The sequence below is a fragment of the Patiria miniata genome, unplaced genomic scaffold (assembly GCF_015706575.1).
Source record: "Patiria miniata isolate m_02_andy unplaced genomic scaffold, ASM1570657v1 HiC_scaffold_3, whole genome shotgun sequence".
Taxonomy (NCBI): Eukaryota; Metazoa; Echinodermata; class Asteroidea; order Valvatida; family Asterinidae; genus Patiria; species Patiria miniata.
In genome coordinates this window covers 15,294,848-15,320,000 of record NW_024037069.1, presented here as the reverse complement: position 1 = coordinate 15,320,000, position 25,153 = coordinate 15,294,848, and the positions used below count along the sequence as shown (strand labels likewise).

The following is a 25,153-nucleotide window of genomic DNA, read 5'->3' as shown; positions in this document are numbered from 1 at the left end:
TTTTAGCAAATGCACAATTCTTTTCTACATTTTAGAAGCATCATTGTAGTAATGAAGAAAATAGTCTGCATCTTCAGTGCAAATATTGCAAATGTTTCTCACAGAAGGTCATCAATTTGTTACCAAAAAAAAAATTAGACATTAGTTCTTCCTTTATCCATACTTCTACTTAAGACAATTCTTCCATGGGCACATTGTTTCAACACATTCTGCCACAGTAACTTTTTTTTGTTTGGGGCCAAAACGTAACCCTAACTCCCTAGGGGGTGTGCAAAATCGTATTGAATTTGGAGAATTCAGGACTGCTAGGGTTAAAATGACACATTGGCATTACTAAGGGTATGGGGAAGGGGGCTAAACATAGTAGTGCTGAGCTTTACAAAATATTTTTCAAGCTTGCTGTTTGTGCTTTGAGCAGTATAACAGGTTGTCATCGATAGTGCCAAAGTTAGGTTAAAGCAAGGAAAGTTCAACTAAACGTGACTCACTGATTGGCTTACTGATGTAAATTTTCAGCAATTGCCAAACATTAATGGAATTCATAAATTGCCTTCTTATTTGAGGGTTAATTCTACTGTTAAGTAATTTGCTGAAAAGATTATATTTCCATAAGTAGTCTTAGTTCCCAGAGAATCTGTTAAAGGGAATATACATCATTTGCTTTTGCTGTAATTTTCAGAAATGGATGGAATTGGGGGGTTGGAAATACATAGCAAATATAGTTACACTGACTTTTTTGAGGTATAGGGTTGGAAAGTGCTATAAAAACCAAGAAAAACAATCATTTTCCTGTAGTCTGGTTCCCTGACTCCATATAAGAAGAAACAGAGCAGTTAACATACATTGGGGAATTGTAAGGTCAGGGAACCAGTCTAGCTGGCTTGTACCCGTTCATAGGTGTGTAATCGATTGCAAACAAGTGCGATGGTCAATTGGGGCCAGTATTTGAAAAAAAGCCATTTTTTTTCCAACGCTCGTCGGCCGACCAGCGTTGGAAATTGATACAAAAATACCACTTTTCTTGAAAATGACAGTAAACCAGGTGCCATGATTTTACAGGATGCTTTACACTGTCATTCACTAACAGTCCAGCAAGGTATTTCAAAATGATTTGGTAGTTTTATTTTTTGATGTTTGCAAATGTTGTATTTTCCCTTTAACACAACTGGGTATTTTCACCATGATGAAATATGTACCGGGTATTGAAAAAAAAATACAGCCATACAGCATGCGTGCACCATATTGGTTGAGAACAGAAAACTCGATGTCGATGTAAAAAGCAATAATGGGATACCTCGAGGCCTGGTTGGAAATATTGCTAGAAATTTTTAATTTTGGATCAAACAGGAGCACGCTTCCCATGAGCATTTTTGTTCAGTGGACTTGTTTTAATTTCAGACAAAGCCGAGTATGAGGATAATGGCACTAACACTTTCTGGTGAAACATAACTCCACAATATGTTAATTAACCCTCCTATGCAAACATACATTCTGTGCCGAGTAGCCCTTTCAGTCAAAATCAAACAAGTGACTGTTTTCAATAGTTAAGAATTCCCAGCCTACATAAAGCAGGATTGACTGCTGTCTGCCTTGGACTGCTGAAGTAACTTGATACAGCTATGCTTTGACTCCGGGTTAGTGATAAAACAGCTGTGACCACAACTTGCCTGCTCTGTCTGTTGACCCAGTTTGACTAGTCACAGTGCTTGCTTGACATATGATCTGACTGCTGGTGACTAGCCTTTGTTGAAAGCATAGCAGGGGAAGTGGAAGTGAATTTTGACTGTCTGTGACTGTTTAGCAGGAGGGTTAATGTGTTTCCCATTGGTTCCATGTGCATGCAGCCATGCGTATGTTACCAGATGTTCATGACCAATTTTCAACTGAACATAAATAAGCTTATAGCATCTTCACACAGTGGGAACTCACCTGAGCATTGACACACAACAGAAATGAAGCTTAGTTGTCCACCGGCAACACTAATGTTTCTTTTCTTTTCAACTGCTGAGGGTGCAGTTATGCCCTCAGACCATAGCCACATGCATGTGGGCAGGCATGAGATTTCTCAGACTTTTGTCTGAAATCAGACTTTTTGAAACTGAGAGAAAGACATTAGTAGTAAAGAAAGACATGCATTTTCGGACATTTTGTCAATTTTCAGACTGTTTTTTTTTCAAGTGACAATCTCATCCCTGCATGTGGGTAAGAACGTAGGGGGGAAATGCAAACACCTTGTTCAGGAAAACTTACATATTGACGGATGGCTTGATGGAGAAAATCAAATTGACAAATTGTCGGGACTGAAAGTTTGTGTTTTGTTGTTTGAGTTTTTGGGGGGGCTTTTTGTTCTGACTTAGTTCTTTCAGAAGAGGCAGGCTTTAATGCAAACTGGCAGTTGATCTGCAAATGTAATGTAACTGAACTGTAATAAGAATAATGATTGTCTTTTGATACCATTAGTATGACAGAAATTGTATGATAACTTATTTGGTCATCTGTGTCCGGAGGTGGATATTTGTAATTTGCATTTATATTAAATTAAATCATTTGTCTTTTCCTACATGGAAGGAAAATGTTCCTCCAAACACAGAGAGCAATTGGTGTGTATAAGGCCAGTAATAAATATACACCTGGTAAAGAAACAAACAGAAATACTTTGAAACTTGGGCCTTGTTTGCATTCTAACCCATTCATCCCTGTACTGCCTGGAACTGCCCCGCCTGCTACTTCTTAAGCCCGCCCCAAACTGCCCAAGCGCATGGTGTTACAGGTTCTTCCAGTAGTGAATACAGTGTAGTACAATGTAATTAAAGTGCTGATGGGTTAATATTCTTGGAAGCAGAATAAGAAAGTATAGTGAGCTAGTCAATCTAGCGAGGGGGTCTAAAAATTTCCCTGAAGATGATCTGAGATCAAGCCAAGCGTTTGGAAAATGCTCAACTAGGATGTCAAAATGCTTTCTCAAGTAACCTTTGACCTTATGCACTTCGATGCACTAAAAGCTGTTATCAATGTGCACTCTCTTAACAATTCAACTTTCAAAGCCTGCTCAACTATTACACAAATATTGACTGCTTCGAGTGGTATAGTAAAACTAGCCTCCCGAGGTGATCCATGGAGCATTCTATTTTCGCCGGGGCGAAGCCAAGCAAATATAACATACTCCATGGATACACCGAAGGAGGCTAGTTTTACTATACCATGAGATAAAGCAGTCAATATTTTGTTTTATATTACATCACTCACAGATTCTGGTTGATTTTAAGAGAAAACTGATTAATTTAACCTAAATACAGTGAAATCTCGATGGAACAGGTTCAAAATTTGACTTAAGCAGAGTTTTGAGTTAAGCAGGGTTGTATATCATTGTTATATAAAGGGAATGGATCCTTTGTTTGACTTAACAGTTGTTTTGAGTTATCAGAGTTTGACCTATCAAGATTTCACTGTACATTTAAAATGTATGTAAATTTTCCAAATCACCCCTTCACGAAATGTTTGAACCCAGCTCTGTAGCACTAGCGCTTGGGAACAATATGCGCAACACGCACACCCGAATGCATTTGCACATGATACCGGTTGCTATGCGTATACTACTTTGGTTGTTATGCGTAAAGTCTTTTTGGCTGTGCACAGCAAGATAGCAAAAATAGCGAATACCATGTGACTCGCTCCAGGCCAATCAAGATACAGAATCTGTGGGTGAGGCGTTATAAAAAGTGTTCTTTGTGCCTCTATAAACGTATCAATATTGTGTGTATTGAGACTACATTCATTTTGTACATGTACAGTATGCAAGCTAATAAGTCTGGACGTGTTTATTAGTACTTTGTAAAATGTTTACTGCAAATTTCAGAGTAAGGAATTTAAAAGAAAAAATTGATAAGCAATCGAATTTCGTAAAAGTGTAAATCTGTCATGATGTGGCACGAAAAAATAAACGATCAATAAAATCTGAGCAGTCAAAACTGCAACTCTTTTATGATCTCAATTGTTTTTTTGTACCGCATTTCAACAATGGAATGGCATACAAAGTTACGAAAAAAACCTCTGAATTCTGAAATAAAGAGTTTATTGCCAACTTCCAAAATTTAACAAGAATATAAAACATGAAAAAAAACTACTGTTTTACACACATGCGTAGTTCTAAACTGCTCCAGTGATAAATTATGACAACATTTTTTATATAAACTTTATAAAACGTTGATAAGAAGGAACACTACACACAGTTTACAAATGCCATTTGAAAATTGGCAAGTGAATAACTCCTTAGAAGAGTAACGGAAAACACTTTTGACAGATGCCAAAAAGAGAACAAACTATCGAATACAGTTCTTACATTCAAGTGAAAAGAAAAAGAACTTTGATCGGTCAAGTTATTATTCAAGTAGTAATGAAATAATTTTAATAATGAGGCACGTTAAATTGTGATTGACTTTTGGTTATTTAAAATCATGTCTGTGGTAAATCCCAGCTTAAGCACTTTTGCTCTATGCTCTTTACTTTTCAATGAGACTCATATGTGTGGTCATTTCACCAAACATGCCAAACCCAAATGTACACATATGTATTATGATATGAAATGCACAGTGGCAGATGAAATGGCCACACAAAATGGTGATTTTTTTCCGAGCCGCATACTTAATTTCTGATGGCCCCAATAAGTATCACCAAGGACGCATGCACGTTTGATTCTGTCAAGAAATGAGTTGTACTATTTCTATTCTTTAAAAGTTTCATAGCCATGGACATTTTCACTTTTTTCAAATTCACACATCATGTTTTGGAAATACATATACCCTAGGGCATATTAACAAGGAAATACTTAACAAACAATAAGTATTTAACTGTAAAAACGCTCCCCAATACATGGGGAAACAACATTCTGGTCATTTAATGAATATAAACAAGGTGCATACCAAACAATTGTATTGTAATGCACGGTCTAAAAGTGAACACTGAAAACATTTTGTACACAAACAAGCATTGATGGTCTAAGAGTAAGACAAGGTCATCCGCCGATCGCAGTCGATCCCCATATGTTTTGTGTTCTTAAAAAAAAAGTCAAATTTTGTTTATTTTTAAACGACGACCTCAACTGACCCCTAGATGACCTTTGACCTCCAATTTCGGAAGAGTTGTGATGAACCCCCACCGAAGGATCACTCCATCCAAGTGACATTAAAATCCATCAACTTTGACAAAAAAACATTTGAAGCATATTTGAATGACCTCTATAATGACCCCTAAATGACCTTTGACCTCAGTAATCCGATGAAGAATTGTGTCTTCCCACCCAAGGGTCACTGCATCCAAATCCATGAAAGCATGTAGAAGTTATACACTTAAAAAAAAAAAATTAACCTAAAACTTTTACACTAGGCATACGGTCACAGGGACGTTCCAACGGATGGGAGTTTCGGAGTAGGAGCATCGTTGTCCTTTTATCCCTATTTCTAAAGATTTCAGTTGTGGGTTACCTTTTTCTCTAAAGATTTCACTTGTGGGGTACCGTTCCCTTTGTTCGAGTACCCCACAAGTACCTCTGGTGTGTCAAGGACACGGTCATACAGAATTTAGGACTTGTTGAGTGTCCCCCAAAAGTTTGTTGAGGCGACACAAAAACCAAAGTGTCGGCATGTTGAAAAACACACTTGACACAACTGGTAAACTTCACAGGGTGGCAAAGTACATAAACGATTTTTCCTTGGTAAGACAGGTTATACAGCCAAATGTCATGAAATATATGCATTGTATCAAATTGAGTATTACTGCATAAACTGAATACATCCCTTCTGATATGTACATTAGTGGTGTGCATTTGCGGGTAGTACGGGAACCGGTTACCCTATTGAAGTAAAAGACGGGTACCCTGGTACCCGGGTACCTGGGTACTCGGGTACCCTAAAAAGAAACCCAACCAAAGAATTCAAATCCTGGAAGTTGTCTGATGAGTTTTATAGCTTCATGGTGTAAACTGCAACTTTCGTGAGCATAACATCTGTGGCACGTTAAATTGCACATAAACGTGAAATCTGTTTTGATTTTTCAATGTAGCCTGGTTTTCGTTTTGAAAATTCCCACAAATGGCATTCAAAACCTTTCTTTTTCATTGTCTGAGAGGTTTAGTAATTTGTAAAGTTGGTTACGGGTACCCGATCCCATGATCTGTACCGGTTCCCGACATCAGCGGTCAAGTACCTGGGTCTGATGCGCACCACTAATGTACATGCATCAGTTAAAAGCTCTACATTTCCCCAGCTTAGTTACCTTTTTTAAAACAAAACTTCGACTACTGCAATAAGGGCTTGCCTTTGGACAAAGATAACACTATTTAACACCCCATCAACAGTCACACTGAACCCAAAATTATTTGTAGCATCTTCAGTCAACCCAAGAACATGTAGAAAAGATGTGGAGTTTCAACCTCTTCAACTGACAAATCTCTGAAGCCATTCCTGACGGCTTCTTTTAAAATTCTTTCAACATCTTTTAACGTAGTCGCTTCAGTTTCAATTACGAACAAAATTAAAGGTACTGTACAACATTTGCAAATATCAAAACACAAAACTACCAAAATATTATGAAACACGTTACTTGACTGTCAGAGAATAACAGTCACAAGCCTCCTGTGAAATAACAGCACTTGGTGTCAGTGCTGCCCAACAACGGCCGTCCAACCATCGTTGGAAAAAAGATGACATTTTTGTTTTCAAATACTACCCCCAATTTACCAAATTGAGTAAGTCCACATTTTGTTTGCAATTGGTTACGAATCGGTGAATGAGTGCAAGCCAGCTAGTGTAGTTCCCTGACCTGACAATTTCCTGACGTCTCATCTGCTAGGGAACCAGACTATAAGCATCTATGAACACAAATCTTGAAACAGGTCAGTGTAACAATATTTGCTGTAAAAAACTAACCCCCAAATCCATCCCTTTCTGAAAATTACAGCAAAAGCAAATGTTGGATATTACCTTTAAGGAAAAGCTTTAGCAAAACTCTAGAATGCCCGTGTGAAACATGTAGTCTTCTTCTCATCTTGTATTTACTCAAACACAAGAATTTAATATGAATCCCCACTTGCTTGATATAAAAAATCTGGTTAGACACCCAAAAAAGTAATCGCTCTTTTGAAGGAATATTTCACTTTTGCCTTCTCCAAAAGCTGGATTAGCTAAATGCGTTTTAAGCGGAAATGAGGATTCAAGCAGTTTTTGCATAACAGATTTAAAGACAAGGGCAAGAATATTATACAAGTGTCTAGCAAAACCCCACATATGTACATGTTATCACTCAACTTGGAGTCAAACTTGAAATTTCAGTCAGCAATATACTTATGGCCACGTAAGAACTTTTTAACAATATGTTGAAAGGAATAATTTACATCTTGGTGACTGACAACTGAAGTGGATGTACAAAACTGTCAATAATTTAACTTCTCAAAATACGTAAACATTCCTTTAAGACGTCTCATCAACTCTTCAGTTCACTGAGGCCAAAAAAAAAAGGCCTCTGGTTTCTGGTATGGAGCTTGCCCAAAGAGTGGTGCGGCGACGCGGCTTTTTTTTTTTTTTTTTACCTGATTTTTTTTGCTTCAAATGTCGGCTGATGACTGTAAATGGTGCCTGACTAAACTTAGTGCAAATATATGGGAGTCCAGAGAGGCCACATAAAACTTATTCTCGACCATAATTCAATCTAAAAACACGTTAAAATTGTGCAGCAGCAGGATTCCAGTCAAACCAGTGAGTTTGGCGGTTTTGAGACATCATCTTTCATTGAAAAAAAAAAGCTTTTTCATTTTGCCGAGGCGCATACATGTAGCTACGGCGACGCACGCGCATACCAGAAACCGGAGACTTTTTTTTTTGCCTAACCATGCTAACCCATCATCGGCACAGCTTGAGATCAGGCCTTGTATACTTTAAAGGCACGCGTTCTTGAATTTTTACATCTTCTGAATCCAGTTTATACAACAGAAACAGAGAAACTTTTTGAACTTTAAAACTACAATGAAATGGTCATGAATCTGTACTAAAAAAAAAAAAAAAAACGATATGGCACAAATCTCTTGCCAATTTGACATAATTTACAGCATCTCAACGTTTGCATATTTGAAAGTATACATATCTTTAAAGTAGATTATACAGGCATGACATATATACATCAAAACAAAATAAAACTCTTACTTAAAAAAATATAAATAGGCTGAATGTCTCTGGCAATGAAAAAAAAAAATGTGAATGAGTTCCTATTTACAAAACGTGCTGATACACGAGTCCTGACGTGGCCCGCTGTGCGATCTTTCAACTGAAGAAGATTCAGCACAGTGTTTTGACCGTATTTGTAAAATCTACAGCTCCAAAAACAATTTTGTACAAAACAAAACAGCAAAAACAACTACAATGATCAGATAAGATTTGACGGTTTGCATGGTTGAAGATAGCAATTAGATAAAGATTTACTGTAGCACCATATGGAAAATATCTTTTGTGAGTTTGTAAGTTTCGGGGAAAAACACAGGGGAAACTCTAGCCCCATTAGTGTGGCCGTCGGTATGCTGCGCTGAACCTCTGCAGCATACCGACGGCCACACTAGTGGGGCTAGGGAAACTGACAATGTTTCGGACAGTATACTCTCTCTAGGTTTCGAACAGTGAAGGGGTGTTATGTAGTGGGACTGGAAGCATAACACTCCTACATCGTTGGAATCCCTCAGTCTCCTGACGACGCGCAGAGTACAGTGTGAGTAAGAAAAACGAAACCCAAATGTCGGGACCATTGTTTTAGTGAAATTCTGCATGTAGCACTTTTAAAATCTAGGATATGAAAGCCCAATTCATAAGCTTTCTTTTAGTACAAGAATCAGTCAAATCACTCATGTACTTTTCAAGTTACGGAGTTTTAAACACAACCGCCGTTTTAAGGTTCTGTCCACGGATCACAAAAAATTCAGTGTTCTTTCAGCAAAACGAATACAAATCACACAGGGATGTGTGTGAATTGTTTTCGTTTTGCTGAAAGAAAGCACACCTTTTTTTGTTATCCCTGGGACAGAACATTTAAAACGGTGGTTGTGTTTAAAACTCCGCAACTTGAAAAGTACATGAGTGATTTGAATGATTCTTGTACTAAAGGAAAGCTTATGAATTGGGCTTTTATATCCTAGATTTTGAAAATGCAACATGCAGAACTTCACTAAAACAATGGTCCCAACATTTGGGACATTTTTTTACTCACCCTGTATACTGCCCAAAACGTTGAGTTTCCCCCAGTTTTTCCAGAACCTCACAACTTCACAAAAGAGATTTGTCACATGGTGCTACCGTAAACCTCTATCTTATCACAATAATCATGAATTGCTGTTAAATTAAAAACGTGTCAAAAAGTGCATTTGGAGTTTTATCTTCACTTTAGGAGAAATATCCCCCCCCCCCCCGCCCCTAAAATCCGGCTCATACTTGGCACAAAAGGACATGTGATTGTACATTTGTGACATCATGGTGAGAATTCGCTTTGCAAATTCACATAAGTAGAACAACTAATTTGTCCGAAATGAGCCTATAATTTTTGCTTTGCATTATGCTTGAACCGGACGTTTTAAGTCACAAAGTACTCCGCCACAAAATCTTCATCCATTATTAGAATACAAAAGGCACTAAATTTGTATGTGTCTCCACATGAAAACAGAACATTGATCATCAATTCTCACTGACGTAACTGATTTTTGAAATGCTTTTATGTGGACAGGGATTTGAAGATAATGTTTCAGTAACAAAAAAAAGTATTTTTGTAATCCATTTTTTTGTTTAATTATTTGCAAGTTCTAGAAAGTTTCAAATCCCATCCTACACTACATGAGACAAAATGGAGTTGATCTAAAAAAAAATGTAATAAACTGCTCTTAAAGTTAAACATATTTCAAGAAGTAATTGTTATAGTTGCTATTATAAAATTGCATTTCTGGTGGATTTTTCTTTTAGCTCCAATACATGTAGATCTATTTCAGTTTAGCATCGCAATTTACACAAGATGGGTACATCTGGAATATTCCCAGCTGATATTTATACATGGAAAGCCAAATAAAATCTTTCCAAAACAGAGTCTTCCACTTTTTGTTCCATTCTGTATTGCTAAAAAATGTTGTATTGCTTAAAAAACACAAAGAGTTGACAAAGATGTTATTTGCCTCTGCAGAGCCTGGGGAACTATCACTAAACAACCTACCCAGCTTCATAATGTGGAGGAACGTTTCCTTTTGGAGGAGTAGGTACGTATCGGTGGTTTGGCTTCCCACGGTAGCTGGGGATTCTTGATCGCTGTATATCTGCCGCGGACACCAGGGGTTTGCTTAGGGGACGCCACCTTCGGGTGAATTGCTGAGGGAGACTTCTTGCTTGCAGGAGTGCTACTGTTGGTATGATGGCTGATGACAGTACCCGTACTGCCGCTGCTGCAGTTGTTGTTGAGATCAGCGATGCACTTGCCACAAGGGTTTAGCGACCTGCGCTTGGATCCCGGCTTTGCGAGACTTCCAGCTTTCTTCCCCGGAGCACTGCGGCAGCTGCGATTACTGTGTGGTTGCGATCGCGGTCTGGTCTGCACTGATTTGAAAGCACGAGGTGGCTTCTTTGGTGTTCTGCTGGTTGACGATTTTGCATTACTACTGTGGGCTGCCGCACTCCTCAAACTGTAGCCCATCTTGGTCCCTCTCTCCTCCCCCGACGTCTCACTGCTGGAGCCAGCGACAAAATAGTTGAGAGGGCGGTCGGTATCTCTGAGATTGTATCCATGCGAGGGAGGTGAGGTTGTTTCCTTCACCTTCCCTGTTGAATCAGACTTATTCTTTGCAGACGTTGTGCTGTCTTTCCTCTTCACCTTTGCTGCCAGTTTCGGGGCTTGCGTCTCATCTGTAACACTTGATCTTCCTGCTTCCTGCAGATTTTGTTTGTCCTCTTTTAGGGGCGAAGTAGAGCAGCTCACAGTTGCTTTCCTCTTGGCAGGGTCAGATTTATTCTCGGACATCTGTGTGTTCGGAGTCTCTCTCATCTCCCTAGATTCATCTATTTGAGTCTCTCTGATCTCCCTCGATTCATCTATTTGAGTTTCGCTCCTCTCCTTACATTTTCTAACCTCTTGATGTTGGCCACTTACTTTCTTGTGTGGCCAGGAATACGGCTCCGATGTTTTCCTCTTTCCGCTGACAGACCACCTGGAACTCACATCCTGGACCACCTCAAAGTCACTGCAGTCCGAGTCAGATTGGAATTCCTTGATCCTATCGTTACTGAAATAGGACTCCGATTCTAGAAGTTGATGATTGCTATTGTCTAATTTTCTTTGAGCCAGCAGTTTCACATCATTACTGCTGTCCGGGATACCATAATGACCGGCATTCCTCCATCCCGCAGCTTCAGTCGCGTACCGTTCCGTGTTTGAAATGGCCAACTGCCCATTCTGAAATGTAATCAATCCATCAGGTTTGTGTTCCGGTGACAGCTCCACCCCTGACAGCAAGTCTGCAGGAGCATGTAGAATCGTTGAGTGTATCACCTGGGTTGTGACATCTGGGTTCTCTGAGACACTCGCAGCATCACCGTCTCTGGATGTTTGGCTGCTTAGCTGCAGAGGCAACTTGTGGTCTTCTTTAGCCAAACTTCTCTCTGATGTAGATTCCACTGTGTCTGTGTTTCGCGCAGTCTCTCTATCTGCAGACGACCCAGTAATCTGTCTGTACTCTTGAACAGCAAAAGACAACAACGAATCCAGCAATCGAGTCCTGGACTCATTTTGAAATGGAGTTTCCTTAAAATCAGACTCTGTTCTTGTCGTCTTGTGAACAAGAGATGAGTTCATACTGTCGCTCTCAGCAGCAGACATTGACGTTGCCACATCATATTGGGGATTGAAATCGGTTGCGTTTTCAGATTCAAGGGCTGGTTTCTCTTCGCAAGTTAGATCAACCCTTTTCTCCGTTTTAATGTCCGGACTTATTGTCATAATGCTGCTTCTTGAAGGGCTCTCGTTTGTGAACAAGTCTTGCTGGACCTCATTATGCTGTTCTGATGCATCAAACTTTTGAGGACTGCTGTTTGTTTCTTTATCATTCCTGGAGTGATGAGGATGCAGCACTGCTTCCGTATTTGACCTAGGATGCTGAAGACTGTCACTGGATGTCGTGTCCAACATGAGTGTTTCCGTTCCACAAATTAAGTCGTTGTGCCTGATGTTCACAAAGTGACTGCTTGTCTCTGTTGTCCCTACTTTGGCCTTATGCTCCTGTTTGCCTGCTGGTGGTTTGTTTGATGATCCTTGACCAATTGCATGTTTCATCACTGGGAGAGGATTATCTGAAGGTTGGTTAGAGTCCTGTTGGTTGGTTGAGTTTCCTACAGGTAAACAGTCAGCAGCAATTTGTCGGTTGAAAGACAACTGGTTTAATGTGGCATTGTCTATGGGCTGTGGATCGGTTGACTTGGGGCTATCGGTGGAAGGTCTCAGTGTGGTTACTGCTCCGACAAACGACTGTTGGTTGAACACCGGTCGCTCAGTGGACTGTTCACTGGTTTGAGTTTGGTCAACTTTTGGCGACTGTCCGTCAATCAACTGCTGGTGGTAAGACTGCTGGCTGAATACATTCAGTTGTGTGTGCTGCTGTTTGCTCGACTTACCACGAGGTGTTTGTAGACTGCTTGTCGGAGGGCTGCTGCTTGTGACTTCTGGCGAGTCCTCCCACTCATCTTGACAAGGTCCACTATCAACAACACAGAGGTTTGCTCGGAGTCTGTTGATTGTGCTCTCTAAACTGCAGATCCCTCTTCCTGAGTCTGCTTCGGGATTTCTGATTTCCAGACTGTCAGGGTCCCTGAAGGTGGGAAGACTGGCTCCTGTGATGGAGGAGGAGACTGCTAGTTTGGGGGCCGCCGGCTTTTTCACGTCCTCGTCCTCGGAGAACCACAAACTCAGCTCATTCCAGCCCGATTCGTAGAGGGTTTGGTTTCCATCGCCGGATATCGCTTCGATGGCCGACCACTGCATACCCTCTTCTGTGACGGGATCAGGTGTCACATCAGATCCCACGATACTGCTTGCCTCTGATGGCTGTTTGATGTTCTGGAACCACCTATTGATGTCTTCGGCCAAGTCACTGGGGGGTTCCTCTTCTGTGCTGATGGAGCCGTTTATAGCCGGATTTAGTACTGGTAACTCAGGGTCGATCATATCATCTTTAAGGTCTGCTAGGAAGTTTTGATGTACTTCAAGGTTACTTCCTTCATCTGTTAACCTATCTTCCCTCTCTGGAGACTTTTCAAGGTTATTTTGCTCTTCCAAATAGGACAATTCAGTGTCTAGACTATCCAGGCACCTTTCGATTGTAGGGTCGATGTGTTCTTGGTTGTTGCCATGAAGAACTGCTTCATGTCTGCTCCTGTCAGAATTTTCTGAGCCTTCCTCAACTGGCGTGCCTGTTGTGAGTTGTATGCCATTAAGGCCCTGAGTCACCATGTTATGTTGATACTGATCCTTATCATTCCATTCCTCAACCACGTTCAAGGTTTTCTTTTGTTCCTCAGTGGTGCTCATTTCCTGGCTAACACAGAGTTCCTCGTTGGGTGTCTGTTTGTGCTGGTTGGAAGGAGGGAGGCTATATGCATGGTCCTCTTGCAGCGCTGTCAACAACGCGCCTGGGCTTTCCTCCTGAGTTGATTGGTGGGATTGGTTATTGTTGGCTTTGTCCTCTAAGAGATGGAAATGCCCCAACAGGGTATCTTTGAAGTTACACAGCACCACCGCACACGGATGTACTTCTTCCTGATCAGGTGGTGGCACATCAGAAGCGATGCCAAGCTCGGGGCTTTTCTGACTCTGCGTCTGAGATTCCTTCAGGTCTGGTTCTGCTTGTTGGTTACCCGCATCACTGGTGGTCAGCCAGTGGGGCTGCCAGGACATGTCAAGCGACATCATAGCGGACAGCCATCGCTGTTCCGATTCTGTGCGTAGTCTGGGAAGATCTTGGTCTTGTTCTTCCGAGGAACCTTCCTTGGCCTTTGTCTTTGTAGCAGATTTCATCGGTTCCATCCGCTCGCCTTCTTCCTCATTGACATTCGGAGAGATTTTCTTCACGTACACCTTCAGGGCCATCTCACGATTTGGCAGCTTGACCTGCACGTTCAGCACGCTGCTGTCCCGCAGGTACTTCAGGCACTTCCCACGCAGCTCCCGCCAGTCTACCAAGGGACAGATGGCGTCGGGGAGAAGGCTGTACATGCCGTGCACCAAGACGCAGTTTAGACAGGACGGCATGATGGGCACATCTGGGATCTGGACAGCGACAGACTTGTACACTCTGTCCACTTCAGCGAGCAGTTCCTTGGTGGGGGTGATCGTGAACGCTGTCAGGAGGCACAGCCGCCTCAGGCTCGTGTCTTCCGTCAAGACCTCTGAGAGAAAGCGGCAGAGGGCGGCATTGTTGGTGTCAATGCGACTGGCACTGACCAGGTTGCTCTGTGGGTCCTTGAGAGGCTCCTGGAGGGCCATCAAACACAGATTCAGGCAGATAACCAATGACTGCCTTCCAACCTAAAAATAAAAATAAAAAAATTGTCACTTCATAACGGTGGACTAGTGTAGATATACTGTAACATAAAAAAAGTAAGGGAGCTGTTAGAAAGGCCTTGGTTTCAATATTGAAACAGCAGCTAATTCACAGCAGAAAATAATAACGTGCTGGTGAAAGGCAAACTTTGCCCCCGCCCCCCAAAAAAAACTGAGTAAAACTGCACTGTGACATAGACATGTTCATGCCCAAGCATGAATGGAGATTATTTTATTATTTTAAGTAAATTCTGTCTTAGATGTAAGCATGCCCTTAGGTGTGCCTACTGCTTACATTCAACGTGAAATGGACAAAAATTTGTAAGCAGAAAACCGTCTGCCTAGCACTCCTAGCAGTTTCATGAAAATGGAGCCTAGTAGTAGTACATGTCGCGTACATGAGCAAGGTAAACCTAGCGCCAACATTTGTTATATTTTGTGGATATCACATGTGATTACTGACATTAGCTTGAGTGAAACACACTGCCTGGTTATCATTGTTATTAACCCTAACCTTCCCAAAACCTCCAAAATCCTCTTTGCAAAAAGGAGGATTTTGCAGGATGGAGGCTATATGGCAAAAATGTGTGGCTGATTCGGAGGATGCACTGTGTTATATATATTTATTCATCGCACAGTAAATAGTCGTCTGACATTCAGCAAAGAGTCGTCGGATCTTTACTCGAAAACTTTTTAAAACGTAAACAAAATGGCAGACGTATGATGCAGTTTTAAAGCTAAACAAGGTCCCGGTGGACTATTAGCTACTTCGACATTTTAACTGTAATTCGCTCTTTTCACACTCCGCCATTGGGCATGCAGAGCCTAGATCGCTGGCAACTTTACACAATAAAACTAGCCGGTTCAGTGATCTGAACCCCGACACGGGAATCACTGAACCGGCTATATTTATTGTGTAATGTTGCCAGATCAAGGCTTTGCATGCCCATGGCGTAAGTGTGAAAAGAGCGAATGTTTCCAGGCTTATTCATATTTACTTCTATGCATATTCCATTTACAACTTACAACACATTGTCTGGGTACTATAGTTTCATCTATTTAATTTTTATGTCATAAAACTGGCGAAGAAAAGACGCTTGTTAACTTGCGAAGTGTTTTTAAACCTTGTCAAGAAACTTACGACGCGTTCAACACATGGCAAGTTTTGTGAAATGGATGATATGACGCGTTGCAACTTGCGACGTGTTATGCATCGCAACTCGATTTGTGACGCGTCGCAGCTTTTCGTAAAATCAGGTGCTGGACTTACAGTGTCTGCCCACTGGTTCACGTGCACATGATGCAAAGCAGGTATGATTAAGTTTATCCTGAATGTTCATAAATCTGTATCATCTTCGCATGAGTGTCTTCAAATGTCTTTCCTAACACTTTTTGCAACTTTCACGGGGGATCATTTGTTCATGGAATCAATTTTCAGCCCAAACCCACGAAAACAGGCAGGGATAGTAAACCCTAATCCACTTATTCACCTTTTTGGAAATTTTAAATGTTTGACACTTGCAGGGGTGAGATTGGGGTGAAATGAAAAATTAACGAATATTATCAGCAGAGGATTTTGGGGACCAAAGGACCCCAACGCACAAACATATGGGCTGACCGAAGACCCTAAATATGTATTTGCCTAATACGTGGAGCATTGAATTTGTGGTCTTGTGGGTAATTCTGTTGGTTGTGGGTTCGAGTCCAGCCTGGGGTTATGGTGTGTGTGCCCTTGGGCAAGGCACTTTGTCACTCATTGCTACTCTCCACCCAGGAGTAAATGGGTACCTGTGAGGGCAGAGAAATGGGTACCTGTGAGGGCAGAGATGGTTATTGTGATCGATTTTAGCTGCTTTGCACCGAAATGGCTGCATCGAGCTGTACACTCTCCAGGGAGCTGAGATAGTATTTGGAGTGCTTCAATTGCCCAATGAGCAGGGTAATAATGATGCAGCGCCTTGAGCACCAATACTGGTGGATACCTGCACTTTATAAACACACATTGTATATAGTTTCACCGGGACAACTTTCATCACGTCCTCACCTCGGCATGGATGGACTTGACCAGGTTCAAGATGAATGTTGGTTCGTGGACGATCAGCTTGCCCACTTGCAGCACCTTGGTCTGGAAGGCCTCGTTGTTGCGGCCGCACTGGGCCCGCAGGAGGGACACCCAGAGGGTCGTGACCTTCCGCAGGTCACTCAGAGACACAGTCTTCTCACCTACCAAACAAAAACATACAGGTACAGATTGAATTCCACCTCCGAGTTACAAAACCTAATCACAGCGAATCAAACAACATGAGACCACTGTGAAACAAACTGCACATAGAACCAAAACTATCTGTGACTTATAATTGATATATATATTTTCTGGAAAGTCAGACACAAAAACTGCTAGAATGCAATTTGCTAGAACGAAGTTTGAATTTTCTGTGTGAATAACGATGAGTTTATTTACAAGGCCTCCACATTTCTGTTCGTGTGTTATCGCATGTAAACACCAATGGACGGGAGATTTAAGGTAATATACAACATTTGCTTTTGCTTTAATTTTCAGAAATGGATGGATTTTGGGGTTAGTATTTTGTAGCAAATATTGTTACACTGACTTGTTTAAAGTTTTGTGTTCTTAGATGCTGGAACCCCCCCCCAAAAAAAAAAACCCCCAGAGACTGGTTCCCTGACTAGCTGGCTTGCACCCGTTCATGGATGTGTAACCGATTGCAAACAAAATGTGGACATTTTTTTCCCAACGATGGGCAGCCGACCAGTCATTGGAAATTGAGACAAACATTCCACTTTTCTTGAAAAGACAGCACACCATGATTTCACAGGATGCTTGAGACTACTATTTACTTACAGTTAAGTATTAATTCATAATAATTTGGTAGTTGTGTTTTTTTATGTTTGTATATTACCTTCAACTGAGGATAGCCAACAAAAGAAGTCGACTACAAATTTTAAACAAGGGCTCTATGCAGCGAATGCTAGGTGGTGCACTGTTAGTAACTTACTCACACTGTCAGTTTTTATCGATTAAAGTCCTCTTTGCAAACTGGAGGATTTTGCAGGATTGACACTATATCGCAAAAGTGTGTGGCTGATTTCGGAGGATGCACTGTGTCAAGGTCTTAGGCCGGACCTTGTGTTGTATATGCTCAGCCGTGCATAAATTAATGCCTATACTTGAAATCTTTCGCACTGCTCCAGGATGTCACTGGCTCTACCTCAACATATTGACAGTGATTGCCGGAGGATTTTGCAGGATTGAGGCAGTGGTCACCCCTCCACGGACCACATTCAAGAAATAAAGGATGATTTTGCAGGATTGAGGCTGTATGCTATTTTTACATGGAGGCAGTTGGAGGATTTTGCAGGATTGAGGTTGCATCCTAGCCAAAAGGCCTAGGGGGTTAGGGTCAAAAACTATGGTGCTTACTTACACCATTCCTTGCACAGCAACATCTCTGCAGTAAGCAGGGCAGCCGACAGGTAATACTGACTAAGCGTCTTAGCCACAGGGTACAGCTGCTGCATAGAATCCAGATTCTTAACCTGAGGGGAAACAAAATCAGGCAACAAAACTGTCACCACTGGAAGAAAAAAATCAGGCAACAAAACTCACCACTGGCAAACTCCAGCACCCTCACCTGGGCTGCTGTGTCTGAGCTGGCCAAGCAACACGCCTTAGAGACTGAAGACCTGGGCACAATTTCACAGCGTTGCTAAGCACACGATTTTCTGCTAGCCTTCGTCTATTTCATGGAGACCGTAAGCATAAGCACAGCAAAGGACATGCTTACTTCAGAGGAAAAAGTTGCTTAACTTAGTGGCGTAACAATAGAAATTTCCATGCACGCGCGACCGTTAGCATGTCCACGCTGTGAAATAGTGCTGCTTAAGGTTAGCAAATTTTTCTGCTATGCTAAGCGCAACTTTTCTGCTAACTGTTAAGCAGGGCCGTGAAATCAGGCCCTAACCTCTTAACACACATGTACTAGAGGACAGGCAACGGCCTCGAGTTTCTAACATCTTATTGGTTGCTATGGTTGTGCTGCCTCCCCTTCGCAAGGTGTCCTCAAAAGGTAACCCACAAACAAAGGGATAAAATGAACAAGCTATGAACTTAATCACCATTCTTATGGTTGTATCATACACTAGGGGCTGTCAGTTTTCCATAGATATCTTGGATGCATTCCTCTTGTCCTGCATCACTAAGCTCCAATGTCTTGAAAATGGTACGCGAAAACTCTCTTGGGACAGTTTGGTGTAAAACATTACGAGCATGTCCAGACATAATAGGGCTAGCTCAATGATGGCCATCTCTGTAGGAGAACTGCAACTGCGTATTTTACGCAATCAAGCACGCATTGCGCAGTGTTGAAAATGCTCCAAACACGCGCGCTTGTTGCTCGAAATGTGTTCGAAATACGACGCAGCTGATGCGTGTTATGCAAGTTGACGCTCAAAATGCCGATGCACGTGGCTGGTCTGTAGGAAATGACGTCATTTGAAAGAGACCTATTAAAGTAGCCACTTTGTGATAAATTCTTAGTGATATGTTGTATCGTAAAATCAATTCTTTTCAAATTTTATTTGTATTGAGAAGTTCACAAAATGAGTTTTGTAATGACAAAACACTTCTAATTTCAGTTGATGGTATTTTTTTATAATGTTTAAGAAATACAGCTATTTTGAAGAGTTTAATCAACGTAAGGAAATCTCCGAGAACAATAACCAATTTGTCCCTTTTCCTGGTACAAATCCCTCATTTCTGTCTCAAGATTTTTAAACATTCTTACCTCAGTCCACATCATATCCAGCTTCTCCATATTTGTGAAAAGTATGAGAGCCGTCTCCAGGAACACGGTGTCTTTGCCGAGTTCCGGGTCACGATAGCACTCGCAACTCAGCGACAGGGCCTTCTCAAAGAGGCCCTCCTCCAGGAGGGCCTGTACGTACTGGAATAGATCCACATGATGGTCCTCTGTTGACGAAGAACTTGTGGCACACGTACCCGCAGCTGGAATTTCAGGTTCTACAGCATAAAATGGAAACAGAAATTAGTTTCCTTCTCAGTTGACAGACGATAATCTCCTTCAAAGTTTACAGATACCGCATGAGGTATCAATGACTGAGTCGTAACATTCCTACTGCCTCTCGCCCCTACATTCAAGCAAGTTCTTCTCACACCAAGTTGAAGACTTGACACATGCACTCCTTGTCATATTTGCATAATTGTCGACAGATTAATAATACGGTCAACCGGTCCCTCGACAAGCTTACTTTACCTTCATAATCCTCCTGAATCTTTTTGTGAATCTCTTACCCCCTTCAAATACCCATGTCTGCAGCTCAGCTGTCGTAAATATTTCCATTGAACAAAACTTGATTCTTGTGATAGTGCGCCCTCTAGCGATGACGCGTCATGCACATTCCATGCAGCGATATACAAATTTATTCGCACGTATTGAGCAGTCAGCTTTGCGAATGCTAAGTTCTTTTTCATGGTTTTCATGGCCTGAGTTTTATATTGTTTTGCACATCTGTTTTTGGAGCCATCTTACATAACATTGGGCGTGGGCCACACTAGATAGTTTTAGGGGAAGAGTATTGATTTTTTGACTGTCTGTGACTGTTCTAACAGCAGGAGGGTTAAAGGCATAACTGGTCATTTGCATTTATCCCAAACGTAACATACCAAATTATGATAAAAAAGCTTTACATGGATTAAGGATTGTACTGGTACTAAACGCCCTGTGAAATTATTCCGTCTGGCTTGCTGTCATTTAGAAGAAATCAAGAAATGTAGGTGATTTCCAACAATCAGTCAATTGACTGGCGACTGATTTTTGGAATAAAGAGTGCCAAGGACAAAATAGTTTTTCGTGAACAAAAGGCTGTGCGTGGTTTTTCACTGTTTTCTCAAAAGGTATAATATCCACTGAGCTGAAACTTCAACAGGTTGGGTTCAACATTCATACTTTGGATTTTGAGTGATGTTTTTTATTGGAAATGAACAAAATACATCATTAGCACATGACCTATATGCCTTTTTAATCAACAACCTGAAAGTGGAAAGATGTAGTAAATGCCTCTTAACAATATTTTGGGGCCATCTCTAAGAATAATAGGATAAGTTGTTTGCGGTAGAACCATATGTGGTAAATCTCTTTTGTGAGTAAAGTGTGGTTCTGAAAAAAAAACAAACTGGAGGGAACTCAAGAAACTCTAAGAATAAGCTAGGATGAAGATGCTTACCCAACTCCTGGACGTTACAAGAATCACAAGCTAGCGACAAGGCCTTCCCAGACAGACCATTCCCATGAAGCACCTCAACCCCGTGCTGGAACACACAAGAACTGCCTAGCTGTTGCTGCGACATTGTGAGAGGCCTTCACCATTACACATCTGGAGATGAACCATTATCTAAGGAAAATATTAGCACGGCATTACAAAACAATACATGCCAATGTCATTATGTATAGACTTGCTTGAGTTTTTTTTCTTCAAGAAAACACTGTCTTCAAAAGCCGACTACCTCAGTACCTGCATATCAAGTGACTGAAAATTTGCAATGGAGCCCTCACCGATAAATGGTAAATTTCACTTTTCATCCAGATCGTAAGTAAACCTAGTACCTCAATCTGAAACATCTATCTCTACTTGTATCTCACGTGGCGTATTCAATAATTCTGTGGATGTTTTGGGGGTGAAATCTGGTGTTTTTATTGGCAAAGGGTTGGCTTGCAGGTTATTCCCGACACCATGTCTAACAATCCACTTGGACCCTTCCATCGCCCGACCATGTCCAAATGTTAAAAAAAAGGCAATTCGTAGAGTCTTTGTTACTCGGACTAGCCATAGTCTATATAACATTTGAGCAGATTCGCTGATTAATTATGCAAGACATTGAAGACAACCGTATCTTGACCTCTAGATATTGACCAATCTGCGGGCGCTATCTAGGCCTATATCGGGTCTTCGGTCATTCACCGTTGTCGCGTCATAGACCATTGTAGACATGGATAAAAAAAAGTAGACACAGCAACAAAGGTTGTGGTTTCGCGATTTGTATATTAACTCCATGGTATTATGTTACGCGATACGCGCCCGGCTATTGTTGTATTACAAAACACTGCAATCGAATTGACCAATCACACATTTAGTCCTGATTAATGATTTGGGAATGAAATGACGTCAAGATTTAGTAAAGACAAAGTCGACTCCGATTGGCTGAGGCGCGAGATCGCATAAATCTGCATGCTCTGACATTATCAGACGTTATACAGGAGTTGTGGCTCCGTGGATAACCATGATAACGGGTATACTCAGAGTCAGACCATGGAGGAATAAAAACACTGTGTTTTTATTCCTCCATGGTCAGACGGTGTCAGGTCAACTCGCCCCCTGGCCGACTCGCCCCTTACCAACTCGCCCCCTGACCGACTCGCCCCCTGACCGACTCGCCCCTTACAAGCTCGCCTCCTTGCCGACTCGCCCCCTAGCTGACTCGCCCCCTCGCCTCCTAGCCGACTCGCCCCTTGACCGACTCGCCCCCTGACCGACTCGCCCCCTGGAAAATGATGCACCGTACGGGGACATCGTAAAAAAAAAATAAAGTCAGTGGAGGGGAATACAGAGGGTCCAGCAAATCAGCTTCGTTATCTGAGTTTTGGGATTGAACTATTACGATTGCGCAATTCACAATTTTGTTCTGAAAGTTCCATAACTAAGCCTCTTTTATAACTTTTTCAAAACCGTTCGGTATGTTTGATAACAACACCACTAAACCAAAAAATGAAAAACATTTTTTTGATTTTTCAAATATACATCATTTCTAAAAACATTTTTATGAAACGGAGGACCCAGAGTCGAGATTTACAAGTTATGTCATTGACAAACAGTGAACGCGGGTATACCTGCCGCGCGCGCCGGCACCCACCGGTACCTGCCGCGCGCCGGCAGTCACCGTGAACACTACGCGCACAGGCCCAACGGGCCCTATGCCACGGGCACTCCGCGAAAAATCACGCTGCGCTATATCGGTATTAAAAGCTGTGCTAAGGTGTTTCCAACCCAAATTCTTTATAAAGGATCAATAGTTTTTTGCATTGGTATCGGAAATCTTTCAAACTGGCGTTTGAATAATTTGGCTCCATTAAGTTTCACGTTGTGACCGGGCAATGTGCTCCACTGTCTTTATTTTTATTTCACGATGTCCCCGTACGGTGCTTAATTTTCAAGGGGGCGAGTCGGTCAGGGGGCGAGTCGGTCAGGGGGCGAGTCGGCTAGGACTAGAGGCGAGTTGGCGAAGGGGCGAGTCAGCTAGGGGGCGAGTCAGCCAGGGGGCGAGCTTGTAAGGGTCGAGTCGGTCAGGGGACGAGTCGGTCAGGGGGCGAGTCGGTAGGGGGCGAGTCGGTAAGGGGCGAGTCGGTAAGAGGCGAGTCGGTAAGAGGCGAGTCGGCCAGGGGGCGAGTTGACCTGCAATCGGTCAGACTACCCATGCATGACAAGGAAATCAACCATTGCCAACTCGATCAACTGCAAAACAAACTGAGCTGAGCAGCTGAGGCCAGCCATGCCAGCATCCCTCCTCCGTGCATTCATAAAACACACGAAAAAAACAACCAAAACTCAATTATCAAAACTAGGCTACAGGACCTACCTGATCAGGTAGCTCAAGGTAAAAAATGGGAGTAGCGCAATAGAGAAACAACACGTGAACGTTTGCGTTGAATTGTCACAACATAATTAATACGGCACGTATACTGTGTATGTATGTACGTACGTACACACGTTATGCACGTACGCAACCTCGTCCCCAGTGCTGACTATATTTCCAACAGAGCAGCTAGTAGTGGGCGAGTACTGCTCGAACATCCTGGACACGATGTTGACACGTACGCGCGAAGAAATGTTTAGGGGTGTAATGGTACCCTGCTACAACAGCTATGATTAAGTGCATAAAACGGAGGGGTGCCAGACTATTATGCTGTGTTGAAGTACGGAACGCGCGATGCGTAATTTTTTTTCCTAGGAGGGTTAGGGGCAATGTCATGAATAATTCAGTTTTTCCTTTGAATCATTGCAAGACTTAGGTTCTCGTTCTATTTTCCCCTTAATTTAAAATTATCTCAGTGATAAATTTGGAGAAGAAAAATAGCTGATGAAAATGAGCAGCGACGACGTGGATTCGAACCAGGGATCTTTGTATCCATAGCTCATCTCGCTATCCACTAGGCTACTGTGTGGTAGCTCGACGACAACCGTTCTTTAAAATGCTTTAATGTATTGTAACTAGTTGAGTAACTAACAACAATGCTGTTGATGTCATTGTCCGCTCTCATGGATAAACATGAATTATTCATGACATTGCCCCTAACCCTCCTAGGAATAAAAATTACGCGTCCGATATTATTTTGATATGCTTCTACTTCTACTTCTATGTAGCCTTTAGTCAAGTCCCACGCGCTTACCCGGACACGTGACGCACCCCGGATGCTGACACGTAAAAAGACTAGCACGAGCAGCGAAGCCGCGAGGGCCTTTACCATCTCGTGGAGAACGCTTATGTTTTTCTTTACATTTTGTCTACCCATTTGGTAGACATGCATAATGCATTACCCGTTGTGAATTGACCAATGAAAATGCAGAATTACTAACATAAATCAGCCGTCGTCTGGCGCCAGACAGCACGCGAGCCATATGGCGCGGGTGCTGTTGCTGGTAACCGCAAACCACCGTTAGATGATTGGTTTATATTGCTAGATTTATATTACGTGAATAAATGAATAAGTGATTAGTTCCACGAGATAGTAAAGGCCCTCGCGGCTTTGCCGCTCGCGCTAGTCTTTTTACGTGCCAGCATCCGGGATGCGTTACGTGTCCGGATGGTCCGGGTATAGGCGCGTGGGACTTGACTAAAGGCTAACTTCTATGCTGCTACTCGTTTAAAGCTATAGTCCATCATTTGTAATTAGTGCATTTTGTTCGTTTGAAGCAACAAAAGTGCTCAAAATCTAATGAAGGATACCGAACAACTAACCTGATGAAGTTTCAGCTCAGCTTCAGCTGTATATTCCGAGAAAAACAGCATTCTAGGATCTCAATTTAAAATCAAAAGTTGCTAAATCATGTTTCGAATTGTTTTGAATTGCAGCTTTAGGCGATGTTGCGCACTGATCCAACGAATTATAGCAATGCTTGTACGTGCTGCGCCGAATAACAAAACGAAAAATATAATTTAAATTTCCCTATGGTGCTTCTTAAGAAGCACCGTTGGAAATGCCTTCTTTCGTTGATTTCTTCAAAATGAGAGCTTGCCAGAAAGGATAATTTCGCAGGGAGTTTAGTCCCCTTACTATCTTTCAACCAGTATGTTTTTCAACAATAATTACGCCGGTTACTTTTTTGGATAGCTGCAAATGATGGACGCGGGCTTTAAAGCCTTTTCAGCAACTTAACGAGGACTGTGGTGTGCTGTCTCAAATGGTGGACACTTGTGCAGGGTGCTCTTCCTTGTGTCGCTTCCTTGTCAAACTGCCATTCA

At 41.9% G+C, this 25,153-nt stretch overlaps 1 protein-coding gene across 1 annotated transcript; it reads right to left on the bottom strand.

The window, feature by feature from the left end:
* Nucleotides 1-9,441: 9,441 nt before the first annotated feature.
* LOC119737796 lies at nt 9,442-23,390 on the bottom strand. The gene is made up of 6 exons (XM_038212410.1): nt 23,270-23,390; nt 20,863-21,030; nt 19,404-19,639; nt 18,045-18,156; nt 16,643-16,821; nt 9,442-14,583 (listed from the first exon to the last, which is right to left on the bottom strand). The coding sequence occupies exons 2-6, from the start codon at nt 20,984-20,986 to the stop codon at nt 10,237-10,239; spliced, it is 4,998 nt and encodes a 1,665-aa protein (XP_038068338.1). The 5' UTR covers nt 20,987-21,030; nt 23,270-23,390; the 3' UTR covers nt 9,442-10,236.
* Between the last annotated feature and the right edge of the window lie 1,763 nt (nt 23,391-25,153).